This window comes from Oenanthe melanoleuca, chromosome 2, assembly GCF_029582105.1.
Source record: "Oenanthe melanoleuca isolate GR-GAL-2019-014 chromosome 2, OMel1.0, whole genome shotgun sequence".
In the NCBI taxonomy this organism is placed as follows: Eukaryota; Metazoa; Chordata; class Aves; order Passeriformes; family Muscicapidae; genus Oenanthe; species Oenanthe melanoleuca.
This window is the reverse complement of record NC_079335.1, coordinates 82,986,509-83,000,867: the sequence shown is the minus strand read 5'-3', so window position 1 is coordinate 83,000,867 and position 14,359 is coordinate 82,986,509. Positions and strand designations below refer to the sequence as shown.

The window sequence follows — 14,359 nt, the reverse complement described above, 5'->3', positions numbered from 1 at the left end:
GATTGTACAGTTTATATATAGTTCAAACTACTAGAACAAAGAAGTAGGTCCCACAGATGCAAAAATACTGTACCAATCCAAGGTAAAGGCAGATTTACACACTGTACAGCTCTCCACTGGGAAGGGGAGGTGGGTCAGTTCCAAGTAAAAAGTTCAAAACTGTACAAAAATAAGGTTTGATTTCTTTTTCATTCTTCATAATACATTCAATAAGATTGCAAGCACAGATACCCAAGTAATAATAGATATCTGCAGTCAGGAATCAATAACCACTCCTGAAAGGAATGCAAAATAGGTCTATTTACACAGGGCACTCTTTTACACCATACTGCATATAGTGTGTATTTCATATAATAAAAAAAGCATAGACAAAGAACATTAAACATCTAATATAAGGTAGTTTTTTTTTTTAAGAGGTTTTTTTTTTACTTAATAGTGTGCCAAAAGAATTTTAACTTATTAAATAATATATTCTAAGTGAACCTAAAATTTATGAACATAAAATGCATTTTTGGTGTAATACATCAATTAAACCAGCAAATAGGAAAAAAGAACCAAAAACAAACCCCAAACTGTATATAAAGTAGTATTTTCACCCAGCAACAGGAGCACTTATGTAGTTATTTAAAAAAACCGAAATAAACAAACAAAAAACCCCCAAACAAACAGAAAACAACCCAGAGAGGCTTTTAAAAAACCGACTAAAACTAACTTATAACTTAGGATATTCATACATAAGATATTCAGTGATTCACTAATACTGCAAAACAAGCTTTTTTGTGTTGTTTGTTTTTTTTTCCTTCCCCCTTCCATTTCCCTCTGGCTCTCCCTCATTCCCCTTCCCTAAGAGACAGTGGTTTCTTCATGCTGTCTGGGTAAGAATCAGACATACTCCTGCCCCTTCCTCCCACCCCTTTATACCTCTCCCCCAACAGGTAACAGAGTGTTTCCTTAGCATTCATCCTGAGCACACTCTCCTTTTGGGGATATGTGTGACTTAAGCACAAGAGGGTTTAGTTACCCCAACCTTTTAGAATGTTACATTACTTGAGGTATTTCAACCTTCTTCTGAGACAACACCTTTTCTCTAAGCTGACTCATTGGGCAGAGAAAGCAAGGGCTGGCTAATACCCGTTTCAATTCTGTATTCTCATGAAAAAGAAAAGCATTACTCCAGACTTCCCTGCCACACAGAAAATAATGCAACACCATTCACTTTTTAATTAACTCTCTATTTGATACAGTACTAGCCAAAGATAACAAAAACTAGAGCTTTTAAAGAGATGTTTGGTAGTGCACTCTATCATTTTTTACCTTGTGTGTGTGTGTCTACATACACACTTTCACACATATTACATTTATTTATATATATATATATATGTATATATATATATAAGACATATATTGATATATGCACACACATACACTTGTGTGTGTATATATCTGTATGTAACAATCAGGGAGAAAGGAGTTTTGTTCAAATTTAAGAGCTACAGTACTTTTAAACCCCTTGACAGTAAAAGGGGAGGGGGGTGTGTGTCCACTCCTGTTCCCAAGTTGAGCAAGGGGTTAGTTTATATAAGGTTTTGTTAAATGGGCATAGTTTGCTTGCCCTGATGTCCAAGAAATACAATTCCAGTGTCATGGGCATCTCATCAGAATTCATCAATCCTGTTCTGCAGATATTTTAACATTGAGTCCATCCCTTGTGCTGAGCCCCAGATTTTCTTCAAAACTTCACACTCCTTTTCATTTGCTTGTTCCAAGTCCACCTTCATGATGTTACGCACTAAAGCTTTGGATTCTTCAAGTACCTAAGCCAAAATTAAAAAGAGGGGGAGTTGGGTTAGTATTGCCTTAGCACTCCATGTGCTTCTATGAACATATAACAGGTTTATATGGACAAATCCTGAAGCTGATTATCAACTTAACTTATCAATTAATGGACATACTGTAAGAAATGTTTCTCATAGTCATCTTCCTTGTGGCATCCTGCAACATTTCCTTTACCTTATGCCAGCACAATTTAAAAGTGCACAGAAGTGTGACAATAATAAAAATCATAGAATAACTAGTAATGTTATATACAATGTTTTGTAACTACAGGAAAGTGCAAGTCCTTAGTAGTGAAGTCTAATCATAACACTATTAACTCAAACTGCTCTAATAATTGGCCAGATCTTGATTACTTGAGCACTTAAAATACACTGAAAAAAACCTCATTTGTTTTTTTCTGTTTAGAAAATGAATAATTTCCTTTTAAAATCCAAAATTTCTAATGCACAGAACAGTCAATTTGTACTGCACCTTACCTTGTAAGAAAGTTAGGATTACCACTATTTGATGCTATCTTGTGCAACTGCTAGTAGTGCACAAAGTCCAAAACAAAGTCCAGCATGTCAAGGACTGTATGTATTTCTTTGGTAATTTAAATTAGAACTCAAGCTAACTCAAGATTTCTGTATTTCTGTGCAGTTGCTAGGTCAACTGTTTATATTGCCAATGAGAGTAAGTTGGACTGCAGTAGCTATGTTAATACCAAATTATATTATAAAAATTCGGTGCTGATTTATGTTCCTTATCAAATGCCACAGTACACTGCAGTTAAGAGTCAGATAGAAAATTCTAAAAGAATCCTAAAAAATCCCAAACCAGAAAGATACATAAAAATCTGTCAAGAAGCATTGCTATAGTATAATGCAGCCCTTGTTTCATGAAAAGACTTTTTTTTTTTTTTTTTAGGACAAAAAGATGCAGTCTAATACTACTTAGATTAATCTTATTCATCTAATCATAAAAATAGAAGAAGATGAAGGAAACTTACAACTGAATTACATGTGACAAGTTCTTTAATTCGAACCATTACTTCCTGTGTGAATGTTCCTGGCCAGAACACTTGGGAGACGAGTCCTTTGGCACAAGCTTCCTGCGCCGTCAACTTCCTTCCACTGAACAACATTTCATTGGCCTGAAGGGATAAAAAGTTACTTCTGGTATGAAATGTAATGAGACAAAACTCATCAAAGGAAAAATGTTCAAAACAAATAAGAAAAAAATGCCTGCACAGTTTGAAATAGTTTTTATTACAGCTCTTCCAAGTTTGAATTAAAAAAATATTGGCCTACAGCTGGTTGCAGTACTAGGTCAGTAGTTATTGAAATGTGGATGTCTATGATTAATGGTTAAAAGTAAAAATGTCTTTTGTCATTTCCTGGCCATGAATGTTTGTAAGCTCTGGTTTTCTTGCAGTATTGCTGACTTGGTTATCTGTGTACGTGGGAATCGGTTATAATGTAAATCTGTAAACCAGCAAAGAATACATCAGCTTGCCCTTTATAATCATGCATTCCAATTTCTAACCAAATTAATAGAAAATAAACATTTACATTTTCTTCAAGAGCCCAATACTGAACTGATAAATCCTTTCATAATTTGATATAGCAGTCTTATTAAAAAGCCCCAGTATTTAAAAGATCTTGCACATGGTTTATAAGGTACAGAATCAAATACTACCTTCTATGCAACAAGAAGCTCTCTCTAGTTCTGTAAATGTTTTTGATTTGTAATTATCATGCACTTCACTATTTACCAGATTCCCCATTAAAGCTTTGTCCTACAGCCACTTTAATTCTAGCTTTAGTGAAGTTTTTATACAGTTTGCAGTTCTTTGCAGTGACATTTACACAGAAACAGGCAATGAAAATTAAAAAGTCAGAGTAGACAACCTCAAAAAAAAAAAAAAAAAAAAATCAGTGTTATTGTTTCATAATTAATTATTTGCACTGAAAAATCCAAACAAACCCATTACTAGATTCTTGAAATGCAGGAAATAAGGCTGCTCTAAAATACAAACCTGACAGGTGTTAACATACTGAGGGAAAAATAATTTTTCAGGGAAAAATACTGAGGTTTTTAATGTTTTCTAATACTGGAAATTTTGGTAATTATTTCAGCAACCTTCAGTTAAGGATCTCAAATAATTAATTATTAACTTAATTAATTATTTGCTGTGCTACCATGTTCCTGATATTGCCATTTTATACATGAAGCAATTTGGAAACTCTGCAGTCTCTTATTTGTTCCTTTGTAACAAAAGACTAAGTCTGGGTTCTACTGACAGCTTACTTCCTGACTGCTAGCCACTAGGAATGCAAGGAAAAAAACCCAACCAGTTTCCTAGCATATTTTACTTTGGTTTTACCATCAGCACATCTCTCACAGTTACTATGGAAAGCTGTGATTCACATCTATTAGTTTATAAAAACCCAAATCTCTTGCTCTATGATCAAATTCTATACCCTATAGTTCTACCTTCTGTGAACAGAATATCAAGTGTACAAGATTCATTAGCTACTTATTCTCATTTTCCAGAATATATGTGAATAATAATAACAACCTGAAATACTAGCTAAAAATCAAAGATGTACACATGATTGTCTAAAAAGGAATCCTTTTTCCTACACAGTTGGGGAATAATTATTCTTCCAATATAATTTAAAAAATCACTTAACATTTCTATGAAAGATCAAAATATGAAGTCAATCTAACTAGTAGTTAGCACAGGCAAACATTTAAGCCAAGTGGTCAGGTCTACATATTCTTCATATGTATCTTTGCAAGATACATATGCTAGATAATACAAATGCTAGAAAACCCTTTTTCCCCCCTAAAACTTAGTTGCAAGTGTTGAGCTCTCCTGAACATGAAACACCATAGGTGAGAATGGTGAAGTTATCTTATTTCTGCCAGCTGTAACATAGTATCAGCATAAAATCTCACAAGAAATGAGCATTCCCATTGATGTTCCCACTTGACAGGTTTTGAAGGGAAGTGTCTTGCTCTGGTATCTTCACTTTTGATCTATACACAACATCTGCTGGAGACCAACTGTTAAAGAAGCTTTAATCATAATCATGACTTATACCTGTTGTAAAAGTTAACTCACTTGGTAGTTACTTTCCAAGAAACTACAGCAATAGAAATGACTATGATTAAAATATTTCTATAAGACTCTCATCAGCAACCTTCACTTTCTACTCTGAGTAGAAAATGCCTCCTTCCACAGAGGATCTTCACTTGGACTCTGGATTCTCTTTCAGTGAAGGTTTTGAGGCTCACCAAGGTTTTTCTGCACAAGCACCAGGGGCCACAGAGCACCTCAGCTCTCCTGCACTATGATCAGGAGCAGCTGGCCTCCGAGCTGCCCCAGATCCTGGCTGTGATGTGGACTCCAGGCACTATGGAACCATGTTTCCTTCAGGACTGACAGAAAAGCTAAGAAATCCTGCCAAGCATGCTGGGGACTGGCAAGGAGAGCCAGTGTGTGATGTGTGATCACATAGCTCCTGGGCTTATATCTAGGACCAAACAAACAACCAGAGCAAGAACTCCATGGCAGACACATAACACCTCCCTATACAGACATCACCTTAATGTCTATTACAGATTATTTTCAAAACTCAAAAGCCAAGTTTAGGGACACTTCTAAAATTCTTGGTAATTCCAAGATGATATCAGTTTTGAATCCTAAGGTTTGGGCTTCAAATTTCCTGTGATAAACCCATGGCTGAAAATATTTGAAACCCCCACTCCCCCATCTATGACAAACCTGCTCACAGAAGGTGACTGACCCCACATGGAAGATATTTCCAGTAATCTTGCAATAGAACATTTTCACACAGCTGCAGCTAACAACACTGCATTGTAAGACTGACTTACAAGAGTTAAGGGTGGCACTACTCCTGCTGAACTGATACATTTGTAGAAAATGTTATGATGCATACAAAGGCCTGAGTTCTTTGTTTTATATATTTTTTTCCCCTGAATGTTTTGCATTTCACTTATAACATCTTCCTGCTGACTTCTCTCTCTCTTTTACAGACAAAAAGCATACTTCTTTATCCAAGTCTTCAGAATGGATTCTGAACATATTTCATGAAATGTGCTCAGTAAAGTTCAGCTTTGTCCCACAGAGACACTGCTATGCCGCAGAGTCAAGGATAGTACAAAAAACAGTGGATTTTTCCCCCTTTTTGCACTGATCATTATGGAATTGTTACCACTGGAAGCTTTCAATCTTTATATTTAAGAATGAGAGCATTCACAAACACACATGAAAGAGTACACTAGGGAAGAGCTTCTTGTGTTTTTTGTACAACTTCTAAAGAAATGAAAAGTAACAACCACAAGTATTTAAAGGACAAGGATGGATGGAATGGATGGATGAGTGGATGGATGGCCAAATAAAAAGGGAAAGGAACAATCAGTAGTTTGAAACATGCTAGGATATTAAAGATACTCTTATAACTGTTAATCTATTTCAGTTACCTTTTCTGTTCTCTTTTAATAACTAAATCCAAATATGACACAATTAGCTATTAGAGCTTTTAAAACTGGTGTTTTAATATACTGATATGTATATTTTTAAATCAATAAATACCTACAGGGAAAAAATGGCTTTTATAATAAACAGCAATTTTGGAAAAGAGGTGTAGCCACAAGCACTTGTTACATACTGTCCAAACTGCAATGGAACATAGGTCTAAGTTTTCAAAGAACACAGCATGAAAAAACACTAAGCAACATGAAAATAACGTAGGTAAGAGATTGTTAAACAGCTTTCTGTTAGGAGTGCATGGAAGCTGAAATAGTTATTTTGCATAAGACTGATCTTGGCTGGTGTCACAGTGCTCTGCTGTGCTGAATACAAGACACCCTGGCTGGTCCCCAGAAGGCAGCAGCAGGGGAGGTGTGTCCTGGTACACAGGACATGACCCTTCTGACACATCAGGGTCAAAGGTGGGATTAAGTCCCTGCTTTCTGTTCCGTGCATGCAGGTGAAGAGTAAGTTGTAAGAGCATGGAGCAGAAAAGCTATAAAGGGTGGCTTCTCATGAAAGCTTTTCATGAGAGAAAGAAAAAAATTAAGAAAAAGACAACACAGGAAGGCAAAACATCTTGAAATCACACTGGATAAATTATCCCAACTGAATTGTGAAGCTGTCAGCCCCTACCCTGCAAGCTACTTACAGAAGCCAGGCCCATTATCCGAGGGAATGTAAGGGATGAACATCCATCTGGACTTTGTCCAAAAGTAGTGTATGGTGTCTGAAACCAGGCCTTCTCGTTGGCCCAGACCACGTCACACAGAGGCAATATAGATGCTCCAAGTCCAATGGCTGGGCCGTTTACTGCTACAATGATAGGCTTCTTAAACTGAATAAAAGTATTCACAAAATTCCTGAAGAGAAACAGAAACATGCACTCACTACATATATCAAGAGTGTAAAATATACCAGCCCTTGAAATAATTCATCTCCACAGTAACATCTCTTTCAAACCCAACCTGATAACCTTCCACAATGAGGTGGTTATTTGGTGGATGAGGGGAGAGAGGTGGATATTGTCTACACAGAGTGAGGATTTCAGCACTGTCTCTCCTAAGAGCTTCACAGTCAAACTGTTGATGTATGAGGTGGATGAGCAGACAGTGAGATGGACTGAAAAATGTCAGAATGGCTGGCCCAGTGGGTGGTGATTCATGGCACAGGCCAGTGATTTAAGTGTTGCACCCCACAGGGTCAGTGATGGGTCCAGCACTGCTCAACAGCTTCACTGATGGTTTGGTTGATGGGGCAGAGCATATCCTCAGCAAGTTTGCTCAGGATACAAAAGCAGGCTGATACACCAGAGGATTGTGCTGCCATCCAGAGGGACCTGACAGGCTGGAGAAGTGAGCTGACAGGAACCTCCTAAAGCTCTACAAGGGAAGTGCAAAGCATTGTGCCTGGGGAGGAACAACCCCAGGCATCAATGTGTGCTGGAAGACAAGCTGGAAAGCAGCTTGGCAGAAATTGAGCTAGGGTTCTGAGGGGATACCAAGCTGAACTTGAGCCAGCAGTGTGCCAGTGGTTTCCTGCACTGCTTTAGGACTGTTGTCTAGAGGTTGCAGGAGTTTATCCTGCCACTCTGCTCAGCCCAAGTGTCACATGGACTTCTCAGTGAAAGGGAGACTCAAGATGGTGTAGCAAAGGGCCACAAGGTGACCCAGGGACTGAGTGAGCTGGGCCTGTTCAGCCTGGAGAAGAGAAGGCTCAGGGGGATTCACCAGTGTGTAACAATACCTGAAAGGAACCTGTTGGTACCTGAAAGGTACCTCTGTACTCTTTCAGTACCTGAAAGAAGACAGAGCCAGGCTCTTTTCAGTGGTGCCCATTGAGGCAGTGGGCACAAACTGAAACCTGTGAGCTTTCCTCTCAACAGCAGGAAACACTTTCTTACTGTGAGGGGGACCAAACAGGCAGCCAACAAGGTCATGGACTCTCAGTCTTGAGAGACTTAAAAAAACTCAGGAAATGGTCCTGGCCAACCTGCTCTAGGTGACCTTGTTTGAGCAGGTTGAACAAGACAACCTGCAAATGTCCCTTCCAACCTCAAGCATCTTCTGATTCTGTAAAAGCCTAGCATTGCTCCCAGCCCAACACATCACAGCAGTTGGCTAGGTGCAGATTTAACACCCCTCTACAAGCACCACTGATACATCACTTTGGCACACTCATGTGTCCCACAGCTCTCAGATAAGGCTGCAGCCTTTCCTCACCTCTGGGCACCACAGCTGTGGCATGGCCCTGCTTGGTCCATGCTGTATTTATATATTGGCATAAAGTATTTACCTGTGTTTTTTAGTGACAGTTATAAGGTATAAATGAAGATGGGCAAAGCATTATTGATCTTCCTTTAGAAGCTTTTCTTAACAAATAAATCTGCTTTTTAAAATTATGAACATAAATAGTAGAGCTCTATTATCCCATATCACACACCTGTAATCTTCCCCATCTCATCTCCCTTCTTTTGGTTGGTAATAATGCTCTGGGTACTATGCTATTAGGTGACATATGCATACTTTCATCTTCACTGACAAAAAATGACAATTCATTCCAGCACCCACAAAAATTTGGATGCTTCCATGTTCTCAAACAGTAATGCCTCCAAAAGCTTCTTAGGAAAAACCAGTCATGTGTGTATGAATACATACTTAGGTAATTTTAAAGTTTGCTCCCCATCTGTGTTACATATTTTTGTATTTCTGTAAAACAGGACAATTTTACTATATTGCATTCAGCACTAAAGGTTATCACATTCTTTCTTTACTCATTCTAGTGAACTGAAATAGCTAAATGCAAAAAACCAAATCCAAACCTGGAATTATCTCATGCAAGTCATCATACAAACATCTTATCCAGAGACTTAAGATATTTTTAATTATGTCTGAATATCCCAGAGAGGACCATCTCTACTATATATATGAAAAATACCTTATTTGAAAGGGAGGGTGTGTGTCCATAAGTCTTTTGAGTCACCTTTGCCCATTTTATTAACAATTAATATTAGGTGAAAAAACTGGTTTCTGGAAGTGGCCAAATTAAAATAGTGATAGAAGCTCAAGTGCTAACAGCTTCTGGCCACATCTGAAGTCACTGCACAAGCAATTTTTACATGAAATGACCAAAGAATTTTCTTTGATAAAAGTAACTATAATCATCTTTACTAACCAGCTGTACCTCCAATGAAACAGGCTTTACACATCCATGACCTTTTTTAGAAACATGACCATTGATACTAGCAACAGAAGAAGGGCTCTGAAAGAATATAGACACTCTGGAAGAATGTAAGAGACCAGGATCTTAAAACCATTGCCTAAATGTACTTGTTTGTATTGTTAAAATGTATCTCCAAGATCCATATTTTTCTTCCATATATTTTCTTCTACTTGGTAGTACCTCAGCTCATTTTGTTTAATCATTAGGTTTGCTACCTAGCATTGGGATGATCACCAGAATTCGTCTACTCCTCTAAAATATCCATCATTCCACTCTCTGAATTATATAAATTTACTCATCCAATACACATCTTGGATTTTGATGTACTGAATTTATTTTCCTGAAATCCCACGGCTACTGAAATATTTTAATACTGGTTTTAACAGGAGGAGTGTAACAATACTCACAGTTTTCACAGTTAAATTTTAAAATTAAAAATGCATGAAACGACAACTCCAATAGAAAAGGACAGGGAGCATAAAGAAGTGCTGCAAACTATAATGTAACAGGTGAATGCCTGAGATCTTTTTGAGTGAAAATGAAATAAAGATAGAACAAGCCAGGCCATATGATGAACAGTACCCATCAGATGACTGAAGACAGCTATACCTACCTAATAGCTTCTGCCATCTTAGTGCTTTCCTTTTTCCTATCATCTGTTAAACGTCGTATAAAATAAATAAAATCAAGACCACAGCAGAAAATGCTACCAACTGCACTGAACAGCACAAGTTTACTGTCATCTGCAGCTGCTGTGTTCAGTGCACTTTGGACTTCCTTCATTACCTGAAAAATAAAAATTTCATTTTAAAAGAATCATTTTAATCCATCATTACAAATAGCATGTTGTTCTCTTCCCTTCCTCCCCCTATGAGACCCTTCCACATCTTTAATTTTTCCTCAGGATCCACTCAACCATCTTATTAGAAAAGTTAACTTTTTTCATTATCCAAAAAATGGAAGTTAATGTATTAGAAGCTTCACATTTCAAAAATGTAATTAGACAAAGATAATTACATCATTAAGGAAATATCTATTAGATGTTATCTGTAACTAAAGCACTCATTCAGCATTTCTGTAATTTGGACAGCAGATGGCATATGCAACCAGTACAGAAAAACAAAGAACCTTAATTGAGGCTAAATCTTTTTTCAAGTTGCACTTTGTAAATCAGTGCTCATCTTACAAAAGACAGTACACATCAACACAGTCAGATAACAGAGTTTTTAAATGCAAGTAAATTACACAAACTGTACATGCAACATCTTCCAAGTAAGAACCTGTATCATGTTTTTGCATGTTTGTGCCTGAATAACAAGCAGAAATGAGGCAAGGACTTGAAATTCCCCTCCCCTCCCAAAAGGAGAATTGTTCTGACCTCTGGATTTAATGAATTGTTTTCAGACGATTTTGTTGATAGCAAAATGTGTGTGAATCCATCTTGTTTCCTGACAACAATGTCTCTGTACCGGTACGCGCTCTCCGTTTGTCTCACGCTGAAACGTAGCCTTTTATCAAAGGGTTGATCTCTCCTGTCGTCAATAAACCTTCGTTTGCTGGCTGTCACTCCTGTCACAGATGTCTGGATGTTGGTTGTACCATTGGCTGCTAATGCTTCCATAAAGGTGGGTGTACCTGGAAATGGTTTAAACAAGTACAGTTACATTTCATTAGCTCACCCGTCTCAAAATCCCTATTAGCATGAAAACATGCAACTCATATTAAGAACGCACAGTAAACATGACACTCAGTCTTCTGGAAGTTATTGAAAGAGACACTGTGCACAGAGCAAAACTGAAGTGACAAAGGGATTCAAGAAATTAATTTACCATTTTGAGAATATACAATTAGAATAAGGCAAACAAACCAAATTGTCATACACTTTATTTTTAGAAGGGGAGAAAGGTGTATATAATGCTCCTAATATTAATGCACTTCATTAGGCTAATGGTCTGCTTTCTCCCTTTCCAACATTTTGAAGTCATTTAACAGCATCAACACTGCTAAGAGAAAGTGAAAGCCTTTTGTTTCAATCATCAGAAGTTATTATAAAGAAAAAGACACTCAGAATAAACCAAATAAAGAACTTGATTGACAAGACCGTAAAAAGCACAATAGTCTTTAAAGAAAAATGGAAATGAAGGAAGGCAGACTACACTTCTTTAGAGGAGCACAAGACCCATGTAGTGATGGATATTTTAATAGATTCATAGACAGTGAGATCTTTCTTATGTTAAACATTTTTTGCTACTGAAATTGGCAAACAGACAATTAAGTCTTGCTGGTCTTGTTCCCAATCTCTTACACAGAGGGAGTTTGAAGGCATGTGAGTAAACAGGACATTCCTCATGTCACAAAAGGGACAGGTTTTTCTACAGTCCACATTATTAACATAATACCAAATAGAGAAAATAAGAAAGCATACTGGATCTATAATGCCTCTGTATGTTTAAGTCTCCATGCAAAATCTTCACAGAACTTGTCACACTAAAGTAATGGAGTGTGCATAGTCCAGGGGGGTTAAAAATATTGGGGAAAGTGTGTTAGAGTCCAAGACAGTAAAGTTTTGAAAGACTTGTCCTCAAAATTGAGCTCTGAGACTAAAATCTTCTGGGAAGCCACTGCCCTTATCTCACTAACAGGCACTTCAGAACATCTTGCATATGATGTCTTAAGTAGAGTAAGTTGTTAATTAAATGTTAGGGTAATTTGTCATTATCTTACTGAAGAAATTATATTTTAAAATTAAATTATTTCAAACTTTGTTTTAGCTACAACATACTTCAAATACTTGTGGGCCCAATGAAGACATTAAAGAGGTTCACTTAAGTAACTGGAATGTGTAATATCTTGTTATTTCCTCTGTATTCAAGTGCTGCTTACCTTGACTCATTTGGAGTATGAGAGACAATTTTAATTAAAATTTAGAACATTATACATTTTCCTAATTATAGTGCAGAAACTGTCTCTGGATAAAAATGAAGTTTTTATAGAAATATTTTAAAATAAATATTTTATTATAAATACTTTATGATTAAATAGGCAAGTTGTCTGTTTAAGGATCTATAAAATTATAAGATTTTATTCTACCTTTTAAGGTCTTTCTTGTTGTATTAGTGATTTAATCCTCTCACCTTCTCACTTTTTTGTGAAGTACTTAAAGACAACTAAATTTTTTAGTTTAAAGTGAAGAGTAAGAAACTGGATTCAGTTTGTGATCAGTTTTCGATACAAAGATGAACAAAAAGAAATGGAAAATTAGCATTTTATATTGTCATGAAAAATTTCACACTTATTCCTAAATTTTCCATGGCTTACAAAAACATTTTTTATTTATTTCAGCAGAATAAATAAAAATTTGGTGTATATTAAATATGAAGTTGATAAAGAATGTTTTCTAAGTTTCAAATGCTTTCAAAGCTTGTAAACGATATTATGGCAATTACATTCCTTTAAAAGAATTCTCTTGAAAGGGAATTTGCAGGAACACCTATGTTGCCCCATCTTTCATTAGTAACACAAGATGAAATAGTATCACTGGCTTGGTTTTCCATAGGAAATGTAAATTAAAACAACTGAAATCATCTCTGATTTTTCAACCCTGATCAAAGTTTTTTATGTCTTTTGTCCTAGCCATAGTGAAAAATGTGAAGAATTGGGAAAGATAGACTAGAGTAAGCCAAAACAAGGAGTCAGTAAACTTGTCCATGACCTTTGAGCCTGTATTTTCCTACAACTCATTCCTTCAAACATATACTCAAATACCAGAAAAGTATTTTAGAGATGCAAGAGACAATGATTATATACTTAGAGAGAAAAAACTTCTGTCAAGAGAGATAAAGATGTAAACACTACAGGCCAATTTTCATGCTTACTGAACTAGCAAGAGAGCTCCTGATTTTTTATATAAACCCTGTCTACATTTATCAATAGTTGGGAATTTCAAACCACAAGCAAGGGACAGTTGCATTTCAGAGGAAGAAGTCTCCTCTTTCCAATTATGTAAACACAGTTCTAGGATATTTAGACTGGAATTAAAAAAAAAAAAACAACAAACAAACAAAAAAACTTGTCAGCTTTAGAAACCATAATTCTGCCCAGGGAGACTCAGCCAGCTGGTACAGGTCAGAATATGGCATCAAAAGGGTTAAAACATGTTTGTTATTACTGATGGAAGTTTGGGATCCTGTATACCTGAGAGCACTCTTTCTCTTGGCATTTGGTTCTTGGAAGCAAAGGCACAACTCAGAGACATGAAGCAGTATTTCATTTTGTAAGTACACAGCAAAGGTAGTTTTGCTGCTCAGTCTTAAACACGTGGTACAGCAAACAGGGACAAAAATAGAAGTCCAATTGATAGTTAACTGTATTGCCAGGGATTTCCTCATATGAAAATTTTGTATTTTAAGATATTAATGGAGATAACATAACAAAGATAAAAAACACCACAGCCCTCTCCTTTCAAACTGAGCTTCCAAAAATAAGTAAGGACTTTGATATTGTCAACTAATGAAGAACTATTTGTTTAAGGTATAAACAAACAGCTTATAGTTATATAAAAACTTTTCCACCTGCAAATTGTTAACAATGTGATCTCAGAGCTGAAGACAGTACTACTACTGGACAAAGCCAAAGCTTCACTACACAGATGAAAAAGGAAGTTAAGAGTACTTTGTTTTGCCGCTGCTGACCACAACCTGGTAACAGTCAGCAATTTCATGCAACTGCCCTGGAAGGGGAAAAAACCCCTAAAGCTATGAG

The 14,359-nt window shown here is 36.5% G+C and overlaps 1 protein-coding gene across 1 annotated transcript in view; it reads right to left on the bottom strand.

Moving 5' to 3' along the window:
* Nucleotides 1-400: 400 nt before the first annotated feature.
* The window catches only part of CDYL (chromodomain Y like), a 103,640-nt gene continuing 89,681 nt past the window's right edge, over nt 401-14,359 (bottom strand). The window contains exons 3-7 of the mRNA XM_056483884.1: nt 10,977-11,233; nt 10,212-10,384; nt 7,029-7,239; nt 2,825-2,968; nt 401-1,814 (exon numbers count right to left, since the gene is read on the bottom strand). Of these exons, the coding sequence (XP_056339859.1) occupies nt 1,656-1,814; nt 2,825-2,968; nt 7,029-7,239; nt 10,212-10,384; nt 10,977-11,233 (944 nt within the window). The 3' untranslated portion in view covers nt 401-1,655. The remainder of the gene's footprint in view (nt 1,815-2,824; nt 2,969-7,028; nt 7,240-10,211; nt 10,385-10,976; nt 11,234-14,359) is intronic.